This window comes from Rousettus aegyptiacus, unplaced genomic scaffold (genome assembly GCF_014176215.1).
Source record: "Rousettus aegyptiacus isolate mRouAeg1 unplaced genomic scaffold, mRouAeg1.p scaffold_m13_p_3, whole genome shotgun sequence".
Lineage (NCBI taxonomy): Eukaryota > Metazoa > Chordata > Mammalia > Chiroptera > Pteropodidae > Rousettus > Rousettus aegyptiacus.
The window spans coordinates 131,326,025-131,353,273 of NW_023416306.1; the positions used below are offsets into that span (position 1 = coordinate 131,326,025).

The 27,249-nt window shown below is 41.8% G+C and overlaps 2 protein-coding genes across 4 annotated transcripts in view; both read left to right on the top strand.

Annotated features, from left to right (window-relative positions):
• The window catches only part of USP3 (ubiquitin specific peptidase 3), a 77,494-nt gene extending 58,494 nt beyond the window's left edge, over nt 1–19,000 (top strand). For all 3 annotated transcript variants that reach the window (XM_016141104.2, XM_016141106.2, XM_016141105.2), the window contains 4 exons: nt 12,032–12,150; nt 13,364–13,477; nt 13,636–13,703; nt 15,464–19,000. In XM_016141104.2, the coding sequence (XP_015996590.1) occupies nt 12,032–12,150; nt 13,364–13,477; nt 13,636–13,703; nt 15,464–15,629 (467 nt within the window). In that variant the 3' untranslated portion in view covers nt 15,630–19,000. The remainder of the gene's footprint in view (nt 1–12,031; nt 12,151–13,363; nt 13,478–13,635; nt 13,704–15,463) is intronic.
• A 2,338-nt stretch (nt 19,001–21,338) lies between these two features.
• On the top strand, nt 21,339–27,246 carry FBXL22 (F-box and leucine rich repeat protein 22). The gene is made up of 2 exons (XM_016141107.2): nt 21,339–21,906; nt 24,747–27,246. The coding sequence occupies exons 1-2, from the start codon at nt 21,572–21,574 to the stop codon at nt 25,090–25,092; spliced, it is 681 nt and encodes a 226-aa protein (XP_015996593.1). The 5' UTR covers nt 21,339–21,571; the 3' UTR covers nt 25,093–27,246.
• The last annotated feature ends 3 nt before the right edge of the window (nt 27,247–27,249 follow it).

Below are 27,249 nucleotides of genomic sequence, written 5' to 3' on the forward strand. Positions count from 1 at the left end.
GGGAATTGTTGGATGGACAGAGGGAGGTCTGCCTGTGTGGCTGCAGATGTGCCCACTAGTATTGGGCGGGAGAAGAAACTGGAGAGAAGTCCAGTAATTCTGTGTATTTTACATTTTGGTCTCAAAACTGCAAATGAGTTGCTGCGAAATGGTAATATATTCTTAAGATAATCTCAGTACTTCAAAGAGTATTAAATTTCTGAAATTAGAGGTTCTAAATAATTACTGAAGGAGACTTACAATACTACCTGCTAAGTCATTAGTAACCCCCTCTGAATGACTGCATGCTTCCATACACAGGGGAGAGGCCCTTTCAGAAAGTGGCTCATTGTAGGTTAAATATAGGAAAATAGGCTTCCCCATCGTTGAGTAGTTTCTGCTTCTCAGTGTTATGTGGCTGGGGAGACATGAGGACCATTGTCTTGCGAATAGGATGGAGAGGCTGAGGGACAGAGCATCTCAGTCATCATTTTTTCCTGGCCTCTTATTTGTCTGGTAAAGTTTCAAGCAGATGTTGGTTTTTACTTATTTAATTTTTTTGTGCTGGTAAAATATACATAACAATCTACTATGTTAATGATTTTTAAGTGTACAATTCAGTAAACTCATAAAATTATGCAACCATCACCACTATTTCCAGAATTTTTTATCATCCAAAAAAACTATATTGGTGAGATAATAACTCACCATTCCCCGTCTGCCTAGCCTCAGTAACCTCTATTTTGATTTCTGTGAATTTGCTTTTATTCTAGGTATTTCATGTAAGTGAAATCATACTGTATATCCTTTTTGTAAATGGCTTATCACACTTAGTATGTTTTCAGGGTTCATCCACGTTGTGGCATGTATCAGAATTGCCTCTCTTTTAAAGGATGAATAATATTCCATTGTATGTATGTACTACATTTTGCTTGTCTGTTAATCTCTTGATAGACACTTGGGTTGTGTCTACCTTTTAGCTATTGTGAATAATGCTGTTAATGAACCTAAATGTACAAATACCTGTTTGAGTCCCTGCTATCCATTCTTTTGATTATATACCTAGAAGTGGAATCCCTAGATCATATAATTCTGTGTTTAATTTTTTGAGGAACTGCCAAACTTTTTTGCATTGTGACTGCACTATTTTATATTCCCATCAGTAATGCATGATAGTTCTAATTCCTCCACATTGTAGGTAACAAGCGTTTTCTTTTCTTTTAAATAATAGCCATCATAATGTATGCAAAGTGATATCTCATTGTGGTTTTGATTTCCTAATGGTTAATGATGTCGAGTATCTTTACCTGTGTATGTTGACCATTTGTATATCTTATCTGGAGAAATTTCTAATCAAATCCTTTGCCCATTTTTTTAATCAGGTGGTTTATTTTTTAAGGTAAACCATCCAGGCATTTTTTATTCATTAATATTCATAAATACAGTAGCTTTGCTAGAGATTTCAATTTTCCTCTTCAGTTTGAATGTGGAATATTAGGAGAGCCTTTTGCCTGTCAAGGCACAGGAAGCAGAGATCACTTCTGTACTGCTGTCAGGTGGTTTATTTTTGTTGCTGAGTTATAGGAGTTCTTTCTGTATTGTAGCTAGTAATTCTTTATCAGAGAAATGATTTTCAAATATTTTTCTTCCATTCTGTGGTTTGTCTTTTCACTTTCTTGTTAGTGTTCTTTGGTAAACAAAAGTTTAAAATTTTTGACAGGGCCCAGTTTATCTCATTTTTCTTTTGGTGCCTGTGCTTTTGATGCCATATCAAAGAAATTGCTAAGTCAAATTTTAGGAAGCTTTTTCTCTATGCTTTCTTGTAAGGGTTTTATGTCTTGTAAGAGTTTAAGTCTTTGATCCATTTTGAGTTAATTTTGATATATGGTATTAAGTAAGTATCCAGCTTCACTCTTTTGCATGTGAATATCCAATTTTCCCAGCACCATTTGTTTAAAAGATTGTCCTTTCCCTATTGAATGGGCTGTTGTTCTTGTCAGAAATCAGTTGACCATATATTTGAGAGCTAATTTCTGAGCTCTCCCTTCTGTTTCACTGATCTGTATGTCTAACTTTATGCCAGCATTACACAGTTTTGATTGCTATGATTTTGTGAATTTTGAAATTAGAAGTGTTGTGTCCTGTGACTTTATTTTTTGTTTAGGATTCTTTTGGCTATTTGTGATTCTTTGAGATTACATAGGAATTTTAGAATGGACTTTTCTGTTTCTACAAAAAAAATGCCACTGGGATTTTGATAGAGATTGCATTGGATCTGTGGATTGCTATAGGTAGTATTGTCAAATTAATACTAAGTCTCCCAGGCCCTGAAATGAGATGTTGTTCCATTTGTCTTTATAAATTTTTCAGCGATGTATTTATAGTTTTCAATACAGTTGTTTTGGTTAAATGTATTAATAAGAATTTTACTCTTATTAAGTGGAATTGTCTTAATTTCCTTTTTTGGATTGTTTATGGAAATAATGATTTTTGTGTGTTGATTTTATATCCTACAACTGTGCCAAATTCATTTATTAGTACAAGCAGTTTCTTTTTTTATCTTTAGGGTTTTCTCCATGTAAGTTCATGTCATCTGTGAACAGAGATAATTTTAATTTTTCATTTTCAATTTGGATGCCTTTTATCTCTTTTTCTTGCTCACTCAGTACTGTGCTGAATAGAAGTGAAAGGGGCATTCTTGTCTTGTTCCTGCTGTTGGGGAGAAAAGCTTTTTCAGTCTTTGACCACTGAGTATGATGTTTACTTTGGGATTTTCTTATATGGTTTTTATCATGTTGAAGAAGTTGCCTTCTTTTCCTCATTTATTGAGTTTTTACATGCTGATTTTTATGCAGGGAAAATTCTGTTTTTTGTTTGTTGTTTTTTTTTTCCTGTATCTAATTCCTATCCCCACTGTGGCTTAAGGCCACATCTTTCCACATGATGCAACAAGTAATTGGTGGTGAAAGCTCCCATGATTTCAGTTTCAGAGCTTACAAACACCCTAATAATAATCAGTCTAAAGGGATTCTCAGTACTCGCCAGTCTGTGGTGTAGTCAGTGCTCTTTATAACTAGAAATATGGAACTTAGGAGGCCTCTGAGGTTAGCATCACTATAAATTTGGGTTATTGTTTGAGGAGACTTGCTTCAGGACATATAAGGTCAAAACATTACACCCTTTTCTAGGAACCATCCTTGACATGAAATAGCAAGTTGGCAACATTACGTTTATGAGATCTACTAGGACAAAGTTGGAGAGAGAGGGGTCAGTGTCCACAGGAGGTTGGGAAAGCCTCAAAAAAAGTGAGAAGTACACTGAGTTGAGAGGAGTAAGGGGTGAGATGAATATTTCAGGTATTGGGATCAGGGAGCAAAGGCTTATTTTAAAATACATGGGAGGGATTCCAGTTCAAGATAGTAACGTGGGATGGTCCTGAGCCTACCTCTTCCCATGGACACACTGACTCTATAGGTACATATGGAATGATTTCCTCTTAAAAAAGAAAAAAGAAAAGAAAAACCCTAAAAACTAGCTGAGCAACTCTTGCACATCGGAGAAGTTAGCAGGAAACCACAGCAAAGCGAGTAAGAGAGACTGAGACAGTCTCTTCCATCCCCTGACGTGTGACCCACAATCAGGAGCAAACTAAAACCCAGCGCTTCTCCCTGAAGAGTGAAAGATTTGAACCCCACATCGGATACCGCAGCTTTTTAAGACCTGCATGTGAGAAATTAGCTCTAGTTTATGAGGGCGTAGTGAATGGAGAAATGGCTCTTAAAGGGCTTGTATGTAGACCCACTCACCCTAGGGCCAGGCCAGAAGCTGCTGATTAAAAAGCATCCAGACTTTATGTGAAAGAAGCTCATTTGCTAATCCTAAAGAAGTCACATTGGGGGCAGGGGCCTGATGGGATATTCTCTGGGGATGGAAGCTTGCAGGTGCCATCTTCATGCTCTCCATGTGCCACACTCTAGAGTGCCAGTATATCTCAGAGGGGAGTTTTTACATGCATCTGGCGCTCTAGTTTTTGTGGGTGCTGCCAGGGGACAATTCTATGTCACCTGGCTCTGGTGGCCAGTGGGGCTTACCCTTGCAGGTCCCACAGGACTTGTAACCAATAGAGAAAGTTCTTAAACAGCCACCACCTTCAGGATACAGCAAGAGGGAACAGATCTAGGAGCTCAGTTTTTCTATGAAAGAGACTTATTAGCTTATCTTCATAGCTGCAGCCTGAAGTGCAGGCCTCTAATTAAACACACATGTAAAGGCCCAATGTAATCCTTTCCAAAGACTTCAGAGGGTGGGCGGTGTCTTCCTGCTCTCCCTTGCTGTGCTCCACAGCAACAGCATCTCAGAAGGGGAGCTCATACACTTGTCTGGTGCCACGGATTTTGTGGCTGCTGGTCTGGGGATTCCCCTTGGTCTCCCGGCTCTGGTGGCCAAGGAACCTTGCATTCCCAGGTCCCATAGGACCATAACAACTGGAGAGAGAGTTCTTGACAGGTTAGCACCCCACAGTACTGAATAGATAGATATCAGACTGAAACACATCCCCAGTCTTTCCTTTGAAGAAACCTATTTGCTTGTCCTGGAGCTTGTTCTTGGGGGCAGGCTTCAGGTTTGGCATATATCTAGGGGCCTACAGAGCTGCTCTCGGAATGCCAGCTGGGGTACACCATCTTTGTGCTCCTCTTCTGTCCTGCTACAGCTTGCCAGTATCTCCCAGAAAGGACCTGATATACTCATATGGAGCCCTAGTTTTTTTTTCAACTCCAGGGGACACCTCCAGATCACCTGGTTCTGGTGGCCAGACGCAGTCTCACGGGACTATATATATATCTGCATACTTTAAAAGTTGCTGCCTGAGGGTCTGGTTTGCAATCAGCCTGAATCTAGTGGCTGATGAAGACTCTCCTCTTTGGGACACTGACAAGTCTTAGTACATTCTCAACTTCTGGGAACTATTCAAAATAAAATAGGATGCTTGGACAATCACAGGTTGTTCTGAGAGACAGCTGAGAGCTAGGGCAGGGTTGCATGCTAAAGTTCATCTCTTACAGGAGGCACTCCTTCAAGACTGGCAGAGGAGCTTGTTTCATCTAATGCTTAGAAACTAACACATAGAGTCAAACAAAATAAAGAAACAGAGAAATATATTCTAAATGAAAAAAACAAGATAAAACATCAGGAAAAACCTTAATGAAATGAAGATAAGTAATTTACCCAATAAAGAGTTCAATCTCAGGATAGAAATGGATGAGCACAGTGAGAACTTCAACAAAGAGATAAAAAACCAAATAGAAGTCATAGTTGAAGAATATAATAACTGAAAACAGCAGATAGATGAATCAAGAGAAACGGTCAGTGAACTCAGAGGACTCTGGAACTCACCTAATCAGAGCAGTAAAAAGAACGATGTGATAAAAATTACAGGCCAATATCCCCAATGAAGAAAAAGGAGGATAGCTTAAGGCAGCAGTCCCCAACCTTTTTGGCACCATGGACCAGAGTTCTTATGAGAATCTAATGACTGATGATCTGAGGTGGAGCTGAGGCAGTGTTGCTGGCACTGGGGAGTGGATGCAAATACAGATGAAGCTTCACTCACTTGCCCACCACTCACCTCCTGCTGTGTGGCCTGGTTTCTGATGGGCCACAGACCAGTCCTAGGGGTTGGGCACCCCTGGCCTTTGGAACTATGGGACAACATCAAGCAGACTAGCATTCGCATTATAGTGGTCCCAGAAGGAGAAGCGTGAGAGAAAGGGGAAGAAAATTTATTTGAAGAAATAATGACAGAAAACTTCCTTAACCTGAGGAAGGAAACAGACATCCATATCCAGGAATCCTAGAGAGTTCCAAATAAGACAAACCCAAAGGGACACACACTGATACCTTATAGTTAAAATGTCAAGTTAAAGACAAGGAAAGACTTTTAAAAGCAGCAAGAGAAAAACAACTTGTTATGTACAAGGGAACCCCCGTAGGACTATCAGATTTTTTCAGCAGAAAATTTGCAGGTTAGAAGAGAGTGGCATGATATATTCAAAGTGCAGGAAGAAAAAAACTTCCAACTAAGAATAGTTTCCCCAGCAAAGATATAATACCGAATTGAAAGAGAGATATTCTTCCAGACAAACAAAAGCTAAAGGAGTTTATTACCACTAAATCAGCCTTATAAGAAATGTTAAAGAGATTTCTATAAGCTTCAAAGAACAATTGCTGATTAGTAACAAGAAAGTATAAATTAATAGGTAAAGGTAAATATACAGTAAAGTTAGTAGATTAATCACATTAAATTCATATGAGGTTAAAAGTCAAAAATAGTAAAAATTGCTATAACTATAGTAATTAGCCGAGATACACAAGATAAAAAAGATGTAAAATGTAGCCTCAAACATAAAATATGAATGAAGAGTAAAAATGTAGAAGTTTAGAGTGTGTTCAAACTTGTTATAAATTTAAAATAGACTGTTATAAAAAGCTATATGTAAGCCTCATGGTAACCACAAAGCAAAAACCTATTAGATAGAAAGATAATGAGAAAGGAACCTAAGCATACCACTAAAGAAAGTCAACAAACCACAAAGGAAGAGAGCAAGGGAAGAGGAAAGGCACAGAGAGGAGCTACAAAACAGCCAGAAAACACTTAATAAAATGGTAATAAGTACATACTTATTAATAATTAAAAGCAGATGAACTAAATTCTCCAATCAACAAGACATAGAGCATCTGAACACATTAAAAAACAAGACCCACTTGTATGCTACCTACAAGAGACTCACCTCAGATGTAAGAACACCAAGAGACTGAAAGTGAAGGGATTGAAAAGACGTTATTCCAGGCATATGTAAACCAAAAGGAATCTGGGGTGGCTATACTTATATCAGACAAAGTAGACTTGAAAACAAAGATTGTAATAAGAGACAGAGAAGGGTATTACATAATGATAAAGGAGTCAATCCAATAAGAAGATATAACATTAGTAAATGTATACCCAGTATAGGAGCATCTAAATATATAAAGCAAATATTAACAGATCTAAAAGGAGAAAGAGAGCAATGTAATAGTAGTATGGAACTTTAATACCCCACTTACATCAATGGATAGATCATCCAGACAGAATATCCATAAGGCAATGTCAGCCTTAAACAACTCATTAGACCAGATGGACTTAATAGACATATACAGAACATACTATCCAAAAGCAACAAAATATTCTTCTCAAGAGCACATGCAGCATTCTCTAGGATAGATCATATGTTAGGCCACAAAACAAGCCTTAATAAATTTAAGAAGATTGAAATCATATATTTTCCAACCACAATGGTATGAAACTAGGACTCAATTACAAGAAGGTAACTGGAAATACAGAAATATGTGGAGATTAAACAACATGCTATTGAACAACTAGTGAGTCAAAGAAGAAGTCAAAAAAGAGAAATAAAAAATACCTTGAGACAATGAAAATGTAAGTACAACATGTCAAAACTTGTGGGATGCAGCAAAAGCAGTTCTAAGAAGGAAGTTTATAGCGATAGATGCCTACCTCAAACAAGAAGAAAAATCTCAAACTACTGAACTTTACACCTTCAGGAACTAGAAGAAGAAGAACAAAGTAGAAGGAAGGAAGTAACAAAGATCAGAGGCCTCCCCTCCTCCCCCCGCCGTCAAAAAAATGAAATAGAGACTAAAAGGATAGTAGAAAAGACCAGTGACACTTAAGAGCTGAGAGCTTGTTCTTAAGAAAACTAAATAAAATTGACTAACCTTTAGCTAGACTCACCAAGAAAAAAATAGGACTGAGAATCAGAAATGAAAGAGGAGACATTACAGCTCATACCACAGAAATACAAAGGCTCATAACTATAAACAATTATATGACAACAAAGTGGACAACCTAGAAGAAATGAATAAATTCCTAGAAACATAAAACCCACTGAGACTGAATCATGAAGAAATAGATTAATAGTAAGGAGATTGAATCAATAATCAAAAACATCCCAACAAACTAAAGTCAGGACCAGATGGCTTCACTGGTGAGTTTACCAAATGTTGAAGAAGAATTAATACCAATATTTTTCAAACTCTTCCAAAAAATAGGAGGAAACACTTTACAAGACTGTCATTACCCTGATACTAAACCAAGGACAAGGACACCATAAGAAAAGGAAATTATAGGCCAGTATCCCTGATGAATCTATATGCAAACATCCTCAACAAAATATTAGCAAACTGAATTCAATAATACATTAAAAGGATCATACACCATGATCAAGTGGGATTTATTTCAGGGATGCAAGGCTGGTTCAGCATCCACAAATCCAATCAGTGTGATACATACACCACATTAACAGAATGAAGGATAAAAATCATAAGATAAAAATCATATGATAAAAATCAGATGCAGAAAAACCATTTGACAAAATTCAGTATCGATTTATGATTTAAAAAACTCACCAAATTTGGTATAGAGGGAAGGTACCTCAACATAATAAAGGTCATATATGACAAGCCTGTGTCAAACATACTCAACAGTGAAAAGGTGAAAGCCTTTCCTCTGAGTTCAGGAACAAGACAAGTGCCCACTCTCACCACTTTTATTAAACATAGTATTGGAAGTCCTAGACTGAGCAGTTAGGCAAGAAAAAGAAATAAAAGGCCTCCAAATTGGAAAGGTACAGGTAAAACTTACTATTAGCAGATGACATGATATTATATATAGAAAACCCTAAAGACTCCACCAAAAACCTGTTAAAACTAAGTGAATTCAGTAAAGTTGCAGAATACAAAATCAATATACAAATATTGTTGCATTTCTATACACTAATAACCTATCAGAAAGAAAATTATGAAAACAATCTCATTTACCACTTCATCAAAAAGAATAAAATACCTGGGAATAAATTTAACCAACAAGGTGAAAGACCTGCACATTAAAAACTATGGTTTTGATGAAAGAAATTGAAGACACAAATGGACAGGTATGCTTTATGCTCATGGTTTGGAAGAATATTGTTAAAATGTCCATAGTACCCAAAGCAGTTTATAAATTCAGTGTAATCCCTATCAAAATTCCAGTGGCATTTTTTCATAGAAATAGAGCAGTCCTAAAATTTATATGGAATCACAAAAGACTGACTAGACTAAGCAATCAAGAAAGGTCAAAGCTGGAGGCATTGTGCTCCCTGATTTCAACTATACTACAAAACTATAGTAATCAAAGTCATATGATATTGGCATAAAAACAGACACATAGTCAGTGGAACAGAATAGCCCAGAAATAAACCCATGAATGTATGGTTAATTAATTTATGACAAAGGAGCCAGGAACATACCGTGGGGAAAGGACAGCCTCTTCAATAAAAGGTCATGAGAAAACTGGACAGCCACATGCAAAAGAATGAAACTGGACTGCTATCTTATACTCTACACCAAAATTGACTCAAAATGGACTAAAAACTTGAATGTAAGACCTGAAACCATAAAACGCCTGAAAGAAAACATAGGTGGTAAACAAGTGAGACTGCATCAAACTGAAAAGCTTCTACATAGCAAAAGAAATCACCAGAATGAAAAGGCAACCTACCTGAATGGGAGAAATATTTGCAAATCTTATACCTGATAGTGGGATAATTCTAAAATATGTAATGAACTTATACAGCTCAATAGCAAAAACAACAACAACAACAACAACACATAATCCCATTAAAAAAGACATTTTTCCAAAGAAGACATGAGATGACTCATGGGCATAATACAAGGCATTGACATCACTAATCATCAGGGGAAATCCAAATCAAAACCACAGTGAGATACCACCTCATACCTGTTAGAATGGCTATCATTAAAAAGACGAGAAAACAAGCGTTGGAGAGGATGTGGAGAAAAGGGAACCCTTGGGCACTGCTGGTAGGAATGTTAATTGGTGTAGCCACTGTGGAAAACAGTATGGAGGATTCTCAAAAAATTAAAAATAGAATCACCATATGATTTGGCAATTCTACTGTATTATTGTTGGGAGAAAATGAAAACAGTAATTTGAAAAGATAAATACACCCTCATGTTCATTGCAGCATTGTTTATAAGAGCCAAGATATGGAAACAACCTCAATGTCCATCAACAGATAAATGCATAAAGAAAATATGATACACACAACAACAACAACGGAATATTACTCAGCCAGAAAAAGGAAACCTTGCCATTTGTGACAACGTGGACCTTGAGGGCATTATGCTAAGAGAAATAAGACAGAAAGCCAAATACCATATGATATCACTTATTTGTGGGACCTATTTAAAAAAAACAAACCCAAGTTCATAGAAACAGAACAGATTAATGGTTGCCAGAGGCAGGGTCAGGTGGGTGAAAAAGGTGAAAGGGCTCAAAAGGTACACATGTGCAGCTATAAAATAAAGTCGTAGAGATGTAATATACAGCATGGTGACTATAGTTAATAATATGTAATGCATATTTGAAAGCTGCTAAGAGGACTCATCGCAAGAAAAAAGATTTTCTAGATACATATGGTGATGGATATTAATTAGACTTACTGCGGTAATCATTTTCAACATAATACAGTTATCAAATCATTTTGTCGTACACTCGAAACTAATGTTATATGTCAATTATACCCCCTGGCCACATACTGGCCTGTGTAGTAACCAGCCCACACCCGAGCTCTGCTAGACCTTGTCCCGCTAACCTCCCCTGATGGGGCCCTTCTACTCTGTCATGGAAGCCAAGGCTGACTATGACCTGGAAATTGAGTGCAGAGACAGTGTTGGTTTTCTTTATATAGCTAGATTTGTGCTTGCTATCCAGCTTTTCAGAGTAAACAGTATATGTTTAAAGGTGCATATATATGATCTATAAAGGTAAGCAAAGAAATGATTAACACAAAAGTCAGGATACTAGCTACTTCTAGGGGGAGAGGGCGTTCGTGATTGGGAAGAGGCACACAGGAAACTCGCAACACGGCTCCCGCATATAGCCACACAGGCTGCCCACTGCATGACTCTAAGGGATGCCGTTCACATGGAGAGAATCCAGGTACAGGAGAGAATCCATTCCTCTACCTGCATGGTGAGCAGGTACATAGCATTCATGTTTTTCCTTAAAAAGAATAATAATTCTCTACAGAATGATACATACATTTCATAGACTTCTGAATATATTACTGATTGCACCAGGAGTCAGCAAAGTTTTTCTATAAAGAGCCAGCCAGATAAGTAAATATTTTAGGCTTCACAGCATATAAAATGAAGGCCTATGTCCCAATGACTCCACTCTGCTGTTGCAGCTTAAAAGCAGCAACAGGTAATGATATATAAATGACTGGGCATGGCTGTGTTCCAGGACAATTTTATTTACAAAGCCAGGTGGCTGGATTTGGCTTGGAGCCACAGTTTACCAAGGCCCAGTTTACACAATTAAGTGTTTAAAAGAAAATTATGTAGCTCTGGTTTATCCAGGGGATTGAGAGTAGAGTCTGGAATGAAGGGGCCATTGGAGGGTGTAGTAGGCGGCCGATAATGCAGCCTTCTATAAGCTGTTTATTTTTTAATAAGTTATGACTGTGAAAATGTTTGATTTAAATTTGCCTTTTTTAAAATGAATTTTGGGCCTTGTTCTCTGTAATATAAGATATTGAGAGAAAATTGCTGTTTCAACCTCATTTCATTGGGGAACCATTTTTGTCAGTTATTCAGACTAATTCTTTCATTAATAATAGCAGTTGCAACAACAGTAATACCATCTAAAAAAATAATAGTGCTACAAGATGTCAGACATGATGCCAGGCATGTTATATATATTTTTCGTCCTTACAGCAGTTCTTCCTTACAGCAGTTATTATTATTATTATTATTATTAATAATTCGGTCTTTTTTTTTTTTGGCTGACTTTTCCAAGGTCACATATAGCTAATTAAGTGGAGATTTGAGCCTGAGTTGTTCAGCTTTGAAGTTCCCAGTCTGTTTTTCCACAATACTCTACCTCTATTAAAGACTTGCTGTTTTAATGCTCTCAAAATCATTTTGGTTTTAGATTGTCTTCGCAGTTTTACTGACTTAGAAGAACTCGATGAGACAGAATTATATATGTGCCACAAATGTAAAAAGAAACAAAAGTCTACTAAAAAGTTCTGGATTCAAAAACTACCCAAGGTAAGTGTTGAGTTTCGAATTATAATGTAGTTTTGAGGGGGAAGTGCTTATGACTGATGAGAAAACAAATTATTTTTATAACTTTATGTGATCTATTCTATATTGGTCTCTAGGGTTTTCAGTAAAAGCTAAATAGACCCTTTGAGAATGCATACTTCAGCATGTCCTGATAACCATTTCCAGCGTGTGGAGGGGGAGAGCAGCTCCCACACCACCACCAAGCGATTCTCCTTCACCAGCTGGGTGTCCTACCATTCAGCTCAGTTCTGACACTATCCTGAGATAACATCAGATTCCACATGCTAAAGGCTAAATTATTCCCACAAGATCTTTTTCCACTTCAGATGCCAGTCACAAGCCCAGGTTGTTACTTTATGCTCCTGACCTACACTGGAAGTTGCCATGACCCCCTTCCCTTTGGACTTCAGATGCCAGTTACAAGTCCAGGTGGTTACTTGTACTTCTGATTGTCTGTAAATCAGAGGTTCCTCGGCCCATGTGCCCCACCCCTTGGGTTCCATTAATTGATCAAAGCAGCTCACAGAACAGAAGAAACCTGTTTACTTACTAGATTACTGATTTATTATCAAGCATATTTAAGAATATGAGTCAACAACCAGATGAAGATATACAGAGCCATGTTCCAAACACAGGACCTTCTGTTCTTGTGGAGTTTGGGTCCAGGCATGGTGGCACCTGGTGTCCCAACCTGGAACTTCTCCAAACCCAGTTTTTTTGAGTTTTTTATGGAGGCTTTATTACATAAGTGTAAGTGTTTACATTATTGGCCGCTGGTGACCATTCGGCTTCTATTCCTTCTCCACGCCCCCTGGAGATTGGGGGGGTGGGACTGAAAGTTCCAGCCCTCTAATCACTTGGTCTGTTCTCTTGGCAACCAGCCCTCATCCTAAGGTGAGGTCTGCCAGTCACCTCATTAACATAAGTCATGTTTATCACTCTCATTGCTTAGGAAATTCTAAGGGTTTTAGGAGTCGTAGTCTCAGAAAAGGGAACTAAGACCAAATATATATTTCTTATTATAAATTATAATAAGTATTATAATGTATGTGTCGAAGAAGGCAATATCAAGGATCAAAAGGAAAACTGATAGGCCATCAAAAATATTATTTGAGAGACATTTGTACCAAGTAATTTTGATTGAAAGGTAAATTAGGTGTTTTATTTACAGTCTTTGTCCTTATCTCTCATCCAGGTGCTATGCTTACATTTGAAAAGATTTCATTGGACAGCATATTTAAGAAACAAAGTTGATATATTTGTAGAATTTCCACTGAGAGGCCTAGACATGAAATGCTACTTACTAGAGGTAAGGTAATTACCTTGGTTAGCCTAGTGAAAAGATGGCTCTTCGGTAAAATTACATCTTCACAGACAGAGGGTAGAGGTCATCGAGGCAGGAGGTACTGAAGCCATTGACCATTGCCCCTAACTCAGGCCTGGGATGCCTTCTCCCTTGTTCTGCAGCCCGAGAACAGCGGCCCGGAGAGTTGCCTGTATGACCTCGCCGCTGTGGTGGTGCACCACGGCTCTGGGTGAGTATGCGGGGGCCTCGGCATGGTTGGGAAAAGCAGGGAAGACCTGCAGTGTTGCATCACTCTTGATAATTCTTCCCAAACTCCCTAAAAAAATGGATTCAGATACATTCAAGTAATGAGTTAGCACTTTCTTTAAGTTTCGGTGTGAAATAACATTCCTGAGAGAATGTTGTGAATCATGAAGGGAAGGTACATAAGGCAAAATGGAGCATAATTCATTCCAACCCAACATTTAGAACTCAATCTTATTGTTCATAAAATCCTGAGTATTTAGTTATTTCTTTTGCTGATTGATATTTAAAAGGGAGAAAAGGGAAGATTATTTATAACTTAACATTATATCCTCTGAAGATTTTTTATTTTGTTGAGTAATATTTGATTTTTTCCCCTAAAATTTTGTATTAGTGGCATATACCATCTGATTTCTGGTCTATTTGAGAATGACAATTTTACCTTCAAACTTATAGACTACTATTTTGGGCAAAACATTATCCATGTTGAAAATCCTTTTCCCCAGAACTTTGTAGACATTGCTCCAGTAGCTTCACCATTCATTCATAGAATTATAAATGATGAGTCTACTACAAGTCTGACTCTCATTCTCTTCTTTATAGGCAGCCTGTTTTTTCTCTTTGGAAGGTTGTAGGATCCTGTTAAAAAATTACGTCAGATATATTCCTGTTTGATAGTTGATAGGGACAAGCTTAGTCTGGTATCTTCAGCTCATGGAAATGTTTATTTGTTCCACCTATTCTCTATTTTCTCTCTCGAACCCCTGCTAAATGTACAGTGAATTTAGGTCTTTCACACATTTTAACTATTCTTTCATGTTTTCCATCTCTGTTTCAGAGAACTGCCGTGCCCTGTTTTTCCAAATCACCAGTTAGGGTTTCATTTATATCCAAATTGAAGATTAGCTTCTCCTTGAAATTTTTAGATCGTGGCCATCACATTTTTCTGATAACTTTTCATAACAGCCTATACTTGTTTTCTGGTTGGAGTATCTCCTTGAAACCATTGGTACTAATTAGAATTTTTAAAGTTCTTTTTGTATTTTTGCATTAAATTCCTCAGTAGTTAATTGCTTTACTGTTTTTCCTGGGACGTATCTTTTTGATGACTTTTGGTTGTTTATTCGGGATCGTAATAAATGAAGGATGAGATTGATAATTTTTGGTAAATGGTAAGCATTTTTTCTAGCAATTGTGAAGGTCTCTTGTACCCAAAGGCTGCTCTGCCTGAGAGGGCTGGCTCTGGGGCTCCAGTGAGAATGTGTGGGTCAGGCTGACAGAGAAAAGCCCTGATGGCCAGAGTAGGGGGAAAGTGCTTCTCTGGAGGCAGACTACTTTTTAAGCTCGTTTTTTTCCCCAAGACTAATGAGGAATCTGGTTCTCAGTTTCACATGTTTCCACAGACCTTGACCAATGCTTATTATGTTGAGAGTTCCTTAGCTATTGGGTTTCTCTGTTAATCCAATACATGTGAACACTCTTTTACATATTCTAGAAAATCCTCAATTTTGGTCAGTCAGTGGCATTTTTCCCTGTTTTCTAGTGTTAATATATTCCTTGTCATTTTGGTGGGTTTTGAGGAAAATCAACATGTGAGCTCAAGCAGCCATCTTCAGCAAGTCTCTAGGATTTATTCTTTGATGATAGTACTTATTAAAATGTATGTATCTGTGAGTTTCATGGTTGCACAGTTCCGTCTGTGATTTCTATAGTTGTTGTCTTTGATATTTTGACTTTTCCTTACAGGGTTGGTTCTGGACATTACACAGCATATGCAACTCATGAAGGTCGCTGGTTCCATTTCAATGACAGTACTGTAACATTGACTGATGAAGACACCGTCGTGAAGGCAAAGGCCTACATCCTTTTTTATGTGGAACGCCAGGCCAAAGCTGGATCAGATAAACTTTAATACCTCCTCTAAATCATCATTCGTCAACTGAACCGGACAAACATTTCCAGTTTTCCATAAATACTTGATCCAAGATTTAATTTCATTATGCACTTTTCAATTTCCTATTTTGGGTTTAGTTTTATTTTGTCGTTGGTAGTGAGTGACTTACTGAACATGGGCACCAACTTTTTTTTTTTTAGTTCTACCAGAAAACCTCAGCAGATATTTTGATTTGCTGCTTTAGTTGTAATAATTCAGTTTTTATATGTAGTTCCAAGAACTTAGTTCTATTTGACTTTTTTATATTAATATTTTCAGTTCTCACTTTGAGGCACATTTGCATCAATGCTTTGGTTTCTCTCACATGCTGAAAGCAAGCTCCGTTCCCGATCATGAAGAACGACATAACTGCCTGCTGTACTGGAGATCAGGTTGACTCTAAATCAAGAATCATGTGTGCATGTAATTTGTGGCCCACGAGATTTCAGTGACTGCTCAGTAATCATTCTTTTTGCGTGTAAAAGATAACAGAGTGCATCATTAAGTAGACTAGGTAATTGATGCTCCTGGTATCTTTCAGGGCTGCTGTTTATCAGCACTAAATAAATTTGGTGGTTCAGTGGTACCTGTACTGAAAATTCAAGAATTACTCTGTTGGTTTTTTGGTTTGGGGGTATTTTTATGTGTGTTTTAATAGAAGTGAGAAAAGTCTAAATAAGACCAAATACATTTAGTGTTAAAACAAATCCTGTGACCCAGCTACATGGCATAGGTGTTGCCCAGTGAGATGCAGCCATAGCTTTTGTTTGCTTTTTTGAATCAGCACCTAATTCCCCCATTAGTTGTAGCACTGGGGATAACTGCATGTCTGCTTCACTCCTTCTTCCTGCTTTGCCATCTGGGGTCAAAATGCCAACCTCCAGAGTTGATTCTGACCATCGTCTACCCTTCATGTAACACTGTGGTGTCTGCTTCTACAGAAGGAAATGAGAATCTTTATTACTCTTAAGGTTTTAAAAATTATGGCCTATCCTGATAGTAGAGCAAGTTAAAAACATTCTCATTTTGAATAAGTAGAGTTCCTGTTGAGTTTAGTAGTCTTTGTTTTAAAATTGTTTTTAAGAAAAATAGATACAAGAACTATTTAGATTTAACTCAAATTGAAATCTGGACTCAGAATCCCATTTAACGAAGGTGATTATGATTTCTGCGCGTGCTTCAAGCCAGTCCGTTGATTATGGGTGGCGGTGGCATTATTCACAAATTACTTAGAGAAGGAACTCCAAAATAGGCATGTAGGCATGGACCACACACAGTTTTCATGTTCATCTCTTGTCCTAATCATTTTTCTCCCTTCTCAATTTTCTACAAGTTATTGGACAGAAAGTATTTCATGTTAAGCCAGCCAACCAGACTTTTTGGTGATCTTGTTTCTTCTAGTAAAAAAAAAAAAAAAAAAAAAGTAAAGATTTTAACTGTGTGAATGTAAAAGAAATTCTGGTGGCTGCCCTCCTAGGCCAGATATTTGAAGTTGCAGGAGCAGATGTAGCTTCATTTTCCATTTTAATATTAGCTGCATAAATCCCACATTTTCTCAGAGCAGAACCCATCTGCTAAACACTTTAACATGACCAGGAGCAAATTGCAATTACGTTTAACCTTGTCCTGTCCAGTACAGGGGGTCACAAGCCACAAATTTAATTACCTTTCAGTTTTTCAGTCACGCCAGCCCTATTTCACGTTCTCAGCAGCTCCGCGGCACGGAACCGCTCCCCACTAGGCCGTTTCCAGATGCGTGCGTGGTGTTTCCTTGGACAGGGCTGGTCTAAATTTTCACTCCAGGAAAAAACTTTGCCATCATGTTAGGTCTTACCACTTAAAGAGTCTAGAAGATAATTAAGAGGTGAACATGTATTTAAAATGATTTACAGTGCTAAATTAGATTAGGTTGAACCATATGGAAATTGTGATAGTTGACTTTTTGATCTACAAAAATGAGTTTCACATCATTTGATCTAATATGTCAGTACATTAACACCACGTCTAATTGAACTTGAAATGTGCATCTCCTTTGATTTTGCTAAGTATCTCCTATGAATCCAGGCTCTTTTGCTTTAGAAGGTACACAGCTATAACTTCTAACATTTGCACTTAGCTCGTTAGTGTTGCTGAATGCGCAGCTGGTATGACTTCAACAATAAAGCTTTGGGCAGTGTTGATGGTGGTGAAAAGCTGTCTTTTTATATCAGGTGGAATTTAGCAGTGGACTGGATTACCTTGTTGAGGAAAGTGGTCCTCGGGCAACACTGTTGACTTAAGAGATGAACACGTCTCTTTGAATTTTTGTATTTTTATTGCTTGATTTTAAGCAGAAATGTTTGAATGGTATCACGAAGGCTCTTTGGAAAAATGACTGCATCCATTTGAATTATGCACTTGAACACCAGTGATGTAAATGTGCCTATTTGTATTTTAAAAATTTAACTGTGTAGCCTTATCACACCTATTTTAAAAGCTGATCTTTTTGTGCTCTTCAGGGCTTTTTCTCTTGTGCCATGCTGTCTCAGGCATGTACGTGGCTTCTCAGAGAACTGATGCTAAGGCAGGGCCTCATGCCAGGTCACATGGCTCCTTGGACAAGAAAACTTTCTCAGAAGTCCTCCCACACAGGGGGTGATAGAAACAGTTTGTGGCAACACAAATCTCTCTCCATGGTGGAGAAACCTTTGCTTATCCACTGTATTCTACTCAGTGTCTAGTGATGACAAATGTAATAGAATTAAACCCGTAAAGTATACTGGCCCTGGTTGGTGTTAAATGTGTATCTCACCTGTGGAACCTACTCAGCAGCTTGGTTTCTGGGGTTGGGGACATATTTATTTCTTAAAGCCAAACCTCTCCATTGGTTTGTGTACATAAGTCTAGTAAGATATACTTACCCCACCTCAACCTCCACTGTCCCCTAAACTCTTTCATGTCCCCTCTGTTGCTGATGTGGCCTCTTCACTTGGGCCCTGGCAAAGCTCATGAGCAAAGTGTGTTCCTGCAGCCAGGCGTGGGCCCCAGGTGCCCAAGTGCAGCCATGGGAACACTCACCGCACAGGAAGAGGCGGGCATGTGGTGGTGTCGTGGCGTAGTCCAAGGTCTTTGCATCGCCTCACTGGATGCAGTACCTTCCCCCTCAGGTCTGAGTGTAATGGAATCCAAACTGCCCTCCGCAAGCATTGGTTGTGCTGTGATGTAATCATTTGCCATTAAAACCTAGTTTGTATGATGCTGAGAGGATTATGCAAGTGATTGATTTCATTTAAGTTGTAATCACATCCCTTTTCTGCTTCACCAACCCGAACTGTTTTATGGAAAGTATCATTAAAGGTCTGGTCTCTTTCCTTTGGACTATTATTTCTAAATACCTTTCAGTGGAGCCAAGTAAATGATGATGTACTTGCTCAAGCTCTGGAAGTCAACAGGAAGCTGGTTCTTACAGCACCTTCACTGTCCGGGGCTGTTGGTGTACAGAGGCTCAGATGAAGTGACTTGTAGGCAGGGTGGTGACGGGAAGAGACCCCGTAGTGCCTATAGTCAGGTGCCTGAGGGAGCTCACCTGGGCTCAGTGAAGCCATCCTGTCGCCCCTTGTGACTGCTGATCTTATAAAAATGAGGTCCGCTTGCCTCCTTCAGCACTAGACTACCCCGAGGAACCAGGTTTTGGAATCTGAGCAAAGGATATTGGTCATCTTTAAAAATAAAACAAATGCAGTCAAAAAATATTTTTTACAGTAGGCTCCTATACACTACCTCTCTGCCCCCATGTCACGTGCAAACACAAAAAACAATCATCCTATGTCTGAGCCCATCGTTTTCCTGTTACTTGCCTGTTTCTATCAATCAGTTTTCTAAAACCGAAGACAGAGGTGCTTGCAGCCCAAATGGTTTTGCCTCCAGGTCCCGCATAGCACGTTTCCTTTGGGCAGCTGTGCTGGCCAGAGGCTGTGCAGCTGCTGTTGCTGCAGCCCAGTAGCCAAGCTCCACACAGGCAAAAAGGGAAGCTCTGTTGTCATCGCCCCGACCTGAGCCAGAACCCTCCCTGCCGCATTCTGGGGCGCTTCCTAGTGCCCACCCAGAAGAGCAGCAGAGGGTCCAGGCTCTAACCGTTCACCCCACCGGGGTTCTGCTCCAGCAGGGCTATGGGCATGCGGCTGGGAAGCCACGAAGAACCAAAATTGACTTCTGATGGCCAGCACACTTAGACTGTTCTACCTTTTTAAAAAGCTGAATGAATTGCCTGTTCCATGGATTGGCCTCTGAAAAGTACTGGGCTGGAAAGGGTTTGCGAGGGAAAGTGGAGATAATTAGGCTTTCTATTGAACACAGGTGTGCTGCTGCGTTCCTTGAGAATTACAACTAGAAGCTAAAGGGGCATTGGCTGTCGGCTGTCATTTTGAACAATTAAAATGATTAGCTGAAAATATTAGCTAGTTTACTCTTTCCTTGAGAAATACTTGCTCCATTTAGCTGTTTTGTTGTTTGTTTAAGAAAACATCCCTTCTGCTTCACCTTCACCTTCACCGTGGCAGTGGCTGGGTAACCAAGGCACACAGGACTGCTGATACTGCCTTCTCAGAGCAAGGGAGCTGGCTAGAATGGCTGCTTTCTTTCCTTAGCTGCATTCAGCTTTTTAAAGGCAAAGCTGCACCAGGCCTGACCAAGCCTTATTTCCAGAAGAGGGTCCAGCATAGTCGCTTCATAGGTCTTACTCCACACAACTTAGAAAAAGTATTCCCATTCCTTCCAGACGAACCAAGGTAATCCCTGACATGGTGTTCCCTGGTCTAGCAGAAGAAACACTGCTCCTCCCTCACTGCTACAAAGGCAGAATGAAGCCTTTACCATCTGCATCCCCCAAACAAACCAAATCTAGGCCTTCACAGAGGATTGAGATTGAAGTATTAGAAAATGCGCCCACCTATAGAGAAATCTAGGTTACTTTTAAGAAGGGAGAACTTAATAGATAAAACCTCCAGGCAGTTTGCCAAATGGAACTAAAAGCATTCATAAGGAGGATGGGGTGTGGCTGGCTTAAAGTATTTTAGTTTAAACTAAAATACTTTAAAATTGTTTCAAGCAGTTCTGTATGAAGAGCTACCTCATCCATCCTGACGTTTTGAGGAATACAAGCTAAATAACAGCAGGACACATAATTAGAAAAATGTAAAGCCAAGTAGAAAGTTTAAAACGTGACACACACACACACAACCCTGGAAATATAAGCTACTTCAGATAAATCTTTTATGAAACAGCTCTGGGTAAAAATAGAGCCAGTTGGGAGGCCCAGAAATCCCTTTGCCTCGTGGAGGGCAGCAGGATTTTGAGGGTAGTTCAGCCTAGCCTGGAAAAACCATCACTACTGAGTAAAAATAATAGAAGTAGTATATTACTCATGGCTTCTGCTTATAGCTCTGAAAAAATGGTCACCGCTAGCTCCTTATAGCAGGTTTCCTACTAAGAGTGGAGCAAAAGACATGTATTAATACTAGAAAATAAAAACATACTAGTTACAATTAGGGTCCCTCCCGGAAAGCAGAGCCTACAAGCCCAGACAGAGGGGTCTGGCTAGCCACCTAGAATGAAAATGCCTTGGGTAAAACCGAATAAGCTCACTGCTGAGCACCATTGTGCTAAAAGGAAAAGAAATCCCTTTTAAGGAAACCATTTAACTTCAATAGGCTGCATTTCTGCCAGGATTTTCAATTCCTCTGAATATAAGCCGAGCCACAGATTTGCACGTATGTCTGGATCCTGGCTCCCCCCACCACTTAGAGCTTCAGCACCAGTTGTTAGCCAAAAATAAACCCCATTCCACAACCATATATGTCCACCAACCCAGAGCTGGGGAGGAGCAGCAGGAGGTAGGTCAGGTCCCTGGGCTCCAGCCACACTCAGTGTGGCCGCTGTGTACCATGCATATCACCCAGCTCAACCGGGAGTGCCTGCTGCACCTCTTCTCCTTCCTGGACAAGGACAGCAGGAAGAACCTCGCCAGGACCTGCCCCCAGCTCCAAGATGTGTTTGAGGACCCTGCACTCTGGCCCCTGTTGCATTTTCGCTCCCTCACAGAACTCAAGAAGGACAACTTCATCCTGAGCCCAGTGCTCAGGAGCCTGTCCATCTGCTGGCACTCTAGCCGTGTGCAGGTGTGCAGCATCGAGGACTGGCTCAAGAGCGCCTTCCAGAGGAGCATCTGCAGCCGGCATGAGAGCCTGGTCAATGATTTCCTTCTCCAGGTGTGCGACAGGTAGGTCGCCTCCTGAGCAGTGGCTGATATCCAGAACTTTGGGAGGTTGGGGGGGCGGGGAGGAAGAGCAGCTTACAAGACCAAGATGGCTCTGCCTCAGGGAGCCTCAGACTAGGCCAAAGGCAGACCCTTGAGGCCCATCCACAGCAGAGTCCCCAGAAGATGGATAAGATCATGGAGGAAACAAGTGACAGTCCTCCTCTTAGCCTCATAGTTCCTGGGGCTGCTTCTGCAGCAGAGAGGAACTAACTGGGCTTCAGCTGTCACTGTCTTTCGGGCAGCTGTCCTCCCTGGCAACCATTAAGTGCTGGATGGGTACAACTGGGCTTGGATTTTCAAGGTCAGACCCCAGGAAAAGGTTCCTAGATGCAGCAATCAGCTCATCCCTGGGGTGTGCTGGGTTAGCAGAAGCATGCTAAACTAAGGGGGTGAGGGTTGTGACAGTCATGGTGACAGACACTCATTAGAAATGTTAATCTTCATGCTTCCCCTTGGGGAGGGTGTTTTATCCTAATTTTTCAAAGGAGCAAACCAAAGCTCTAAGAGTTTGTATAATTTGCCTACAATCTAAGATTGCCAGATTTTAGCAAATATTCAAGACAGTTAAATTTGAATTTCAGAATAACTCTTTGGTATAAGTATATCCCAAATACACCCTGTATTTGACCTGTCAGAGCCTACTTCCTAGAGTAGCCCATACAGATTTCCTCAGAACACAGACTTCCTCAGCCAGGCTCTTCCTGAGCTTTTATCAGTCGGTCCTGCCTGTGAGGAAAGGCGCCCCTGTGCTACTATCAAACTAGCCTCCGCCAGCTTGCTGCTACCCAAGTATAATAGCCGCTGTTTACAAGCAGCACAGCAGGAATTAAAGTAGTATTGTGGCCCCATCTTCTCTTTTTTAAGGCAGTAGAAAGAAAACAGAAAATGGACTTGGGACTAGACCTTAAGCAGACCAGGCCATTTTGATGGCATTAACAAAGTCCAGAAATCAAGACTGGAGGGTCACATGAGGGGAAAAGCTTGCCTAGAAATTCCATTTTTGCTGTAAGAGAACCACATTTAATTCCCCAAACCAGCAAGGTGTGGTGTGGGCCTCCCAGGCCAGTCTGGCACAGCAAAGGGCCTTGGCATCACTAAAAGTGTAAAGGGCTTGGTGGTCAGGGTTCTGTGCTGAGTCCCCCAGTTCTGCTACTGTCTGACCACGTGACCTCAACCCAAATATTTAAATTTTCAATTTCATCATCTGTAAAATGGAATAAATCACTTATGTCACAGGCTAAGACACAGAGTAGGTAAAGGAAGTATTGATTCTGGTTCTGGCAATCAGCTGGGGGGCAACGATAGTGAGGGACAGCTAAGGCTGACTGGGCAGAGAGGGAGCTCTCTCTCTGGTTTCTTCCTCCATCAAGAATAATATAATGTTTTGAGGAAAGGATCACTCAATGCCCTCGGGGCTTAAACACCTAATCCTCATAACTACCCTGAGGTTAACAAGTTCTCCCAACTGACAGATGAAGAGGTGGCCCCACAAGGTTCAGACATTTGTCCTGGGTCAGACAGCAAGTATATCACAAATTACTTGAGCTCTCTGGGTCAGTTTCTTCATTCATAAAAGTGGGGGTACAGAAGTTGATGTGAAGACGAAGGCATGTGAACCCGGGAAGATGGAGTGGGTTCAGTGTGTGAAATGTGGTGGTGCCCAGTCTATTTTAGTTCCTCATCTCCTTCTCTAGGCACAAGGGGGCCAAGCTGGCTCAGGCAGGTGCAGTCGAGGGACTAAGAAGGAGAGCGATGGGGAAAGCCAAAGAAAAGGACATTCCTCTGTCCATATTCCAGCTCCCTCTAGCTACAGAGAGCTAAGGCCTGTGCCCAAGACAGGTCCTTCTTGAATGGAAGTGGCCTGATTCTGTTTACTCCCTGAAGAGGGTTACAATTGCCTACAGAAGGCCCTATGCAGCCTATTCATACCCCAAATCTCACCTAACCTTCACAACAACCCCACTGGGAGGCATTATTCTCTCCCTTCCTGCCTACTGCCCCACCAGGAAAATTAGGCCACACTGTAGATCTGCCAAGACTAACTTTGCTTAAGATCTTTTTCTCCATTAGGTTCTGGTAATAAGGCTGGCTGGGGCAGATGGGCCTCCAGGCTTTCTGGACAAGCTACCTCTGTGACTGTACTCACCTCTGGCCTGGTGCTAGGTACTTCTGGTTCTTGACCTAGCCTGGCGTCACAGTGTGTGTGTGGGGGCGGTGTAGTAACTCTGAAACCAGGACTTTAGAACCCAGAGCCAATATTCAGAAGCATGCACCCCATCTTCCTGCCTCAAAAGTTGGAATGGACCTGTCTCGAAGCCACCCATAGGAAACCCTTCCTCCCTTCCTGTCCTGTGTCAAGAAGCGTCAGGCCTCAGTTTGAGGCTAGACCGGGGCTCTCACCACGAACCACTTCCCCCATCCCAACCCAAGGGAACAAGTCCGGGGAGAACCAATGAAACTACAGTTGTCTTTCCTGGAACCAGCATCCCCCACTGCCAGCAGGAAGGACTTCGGCTCCCCACTGGGGAATCCTAGAAAAAGCTCACGCAGATTAAGGTATGGTGCGTGGACAAGGGCTGCAGAAACGCGACAGTAGCCCTGGTTCAGATCCTGGCCGCGTCATTGCAGGCAGCAAGTTCCTTGAACTCGCTGGGCTCGGTTCGTCCTCTGTAAACTGCGGAGAGTTCCCCAGGGCGGTTCGGCTGACGACCAGCCACTGAGCTCCCGCACGGGCGTGGCCAGGGGAGTGCTAATCGTGCCGTCCTCAGCCCGGGCCCGCGGTCACCGTGTTCTCTCCACAGGTGCCCCAATCTGGCGTCTGTCACGCTGTCGGGATGCGGCCACGTAACCGACGACTGCCTGTCGCACCTGCTGCGCTGCTGCCCGCGCCTGCGCGTGCTGTGCCTGGAGAACTGCGCGCGCGTCACCAATCGCACGCTGGCGGCCGTGGCGGCGCACGGGCGCGCGCTGCAGACGCTGCACGTGGACTTCTGCCGCAACGTGAGCGCGGCCGGCCTGCGCCGCCTGCGTGTCGCGTGCCCGCGCCTGGCGCTGCGCGCCGAGCACAGCGCAGCTATGATCCCAGACCAGCCCCCGCGCGGCCCGCCCGCGCCTGGTCTGGCCGTCCGCAAGCGGCTCCTGCGCTAGTCCGCGGGACCGCGGAAGGAGGAGCGAGCGGCATTAACAACCCCGGCGGCTCCATCACTCCACTCAGCCTGTCGCCGTCTTCTGAGCCTCAGTTTCCCCGTCTGCAAAATGGGGATACGACTACCTACCTCACATTACGACTTTATGATTAGGATGGGTGCGAGATTAAATGACTGGATGCCTGGAAAACACTCGGGTGGTTCTCACTAAACACCAGCACCTTTACTCGCCTCCCTTCCGCGGCAGCGGGAGGCACCTACACCATCCTCCCCTACTACGGGCCGCCGTTGGGGGTGTAACGCAAGGCGGACGCACGCCGCAGGGGGACTGCCGAGAGGAGCAGGACGCCCTGGGAACGGGACCGAGTGGCCCCGGCGGACGTCCTCTCCTGCAGTTCCCCAGCAGCCCTCGGAGGCCCTGCCAACGGCGCAGGCACAAGCTTCCTGGGAAAGTGGCCTCGGTGCTGCGGGTGGGATGAGTGGAGGATCCCCGACCTGCGGCTTCGCTCCGCGCCCACGCCAGCCCGCTCGCTTTTCCGCGGGCAGATGCATTCCTAGGAGTTTGCACACGCAATTGTAGAAAATTCGCGTATTGGTGTGACTCACATAAATGGCATAGTTATTATTTCTTATTCCCGTAAAGGAAAAAGTTCAAAAACCCAAAGTAAAAGCAGTAGTCCTGGTTAGGTCTTTTGATAAAGAAACCATTAGAAGCTGATGCAGTTAGATTTTTACCTGCTGAATTTGCTGAACGTGAGCACACATCTTGTCTACAATTTCATGGCTTTCGTCCCCTTATGTCCCACCTTTAGCCACCAAGTAAAGGCTCTGAGCCACCCAGCAGCCTCCTGGTCTCAGGTACCTGGGGGCAACTTTGGGTAAGTGGGGAAGGCCGGGAGCACTAATGAGTGGTGGGCGGTGCTCACACTCTGGGCTCTACCCATCACCAGCTGTGACCAAAGCTTCTTACCTGCCTGAGGCCAGGTGTTTTCTTTGTGAAAGGGGAGCTTGATTCTTACTCATTGGTTCCTTAATTCCTTGCCCAAATGTTGGGGGAATAGCAAGGGAAAAGAGACAAGTTCTATTCTCATGGTGCTTACATTCTAGTAGGGGAAGAGACAGCAAGTACAGTAAGTCTTAACCACATTGATTCTTGGAACTACAGAGAATGGAGATATAATGAAACCAACTTTGCCATAGGCTAATTGATATAAACAAAAGTTAATTTCCTATGGCATCCTAACGCTATTTGATGACTGGCTGTAATTGTTATATAAGAAGATAGTACTGGGTAGCGGGGAAGCTACTTCAAAGGGGTTGACCAGTGTTAAGTCTCATTGAGAAGGTGGCATTTAAGACATGAGTTGAGGGGACTAAGCAGCATCTGGGAGGAAAATACTCTGGGAAGAGGGAACAGCCAGTGCAAAGGCCCCAGACTAGGAGCATGGCTGTCATGTTAGGGCAATAGCGAGGTTGGTGTGGCTGGAGCAGGGAGGAGGAAAGGCAAGCAGAAGATCGGAGAAATAAGGGATGAGCTAGGCTGTTGAGGTCTCACAAGTTATTGTGAGAATGAAATGAGAGTTAGACACTCCCTACCCAATCTACCCCTGGCATCAACCAGGGCAGAAATGATATCCAGGTGAAGACCAGGAAGCACTGAAATTCCTCCAGGCAGATCAGCAGAACCCCACTGAACCCCAACCCCTCTAGGGACAGCTGAAGGCCTCAGTTGCTACCCCCAGGCCCCTGGTTGGGGCAGTACTTAGCCTGGAAACAAGGTATCCAGTAACAGCACTGGGCCCAGGACTGGCATAATCCCTCATCCGTGTGTCAGGAGAGCCAGCCCCTCAGGACGCCACCTGCTGTGGAATTGGAGGGCCCATCACTAACTAGCTTGTGAGACCAGCTTCCTCTGGATGATTTTACAGTTCACCCACCATGTTCCGGGCTCTGGAGGGAGGCCTTGCAGGGACTTAATTTTTCTCCCACTACTGAAAATGTTGAAAGCAAATTTTAGGCTTTTAGTGGGTTTAATGTTTGTTTAAAACAGAGCCAATTAAGCTCCACGGCTTTGCTCTTACCATCTCTGATAAGTCCCAGTTCCCACATGAGTTGGTGGTTGAATGTGGAGAACAGGATCCTGGTTTCTCGCTCTCCT

Bases quoted from the DNA above. Each gene is read 5' to 3' on its own strand.
- FBXL22 (XM_016141107.2), top strand. From the start codon at position 21,572: ATGCATATCACCCAGCTCAACCGGGAGTGCCTGCTGCACCTCTTCTCC. The intron at 21,907-24,746 runs GTAGGTCGCCTC...TTCTCTCCACAG, and splicing joins CTTCTCCAGGTGTGCGACAG to GTGCCCCAATCTGGCGTCTG.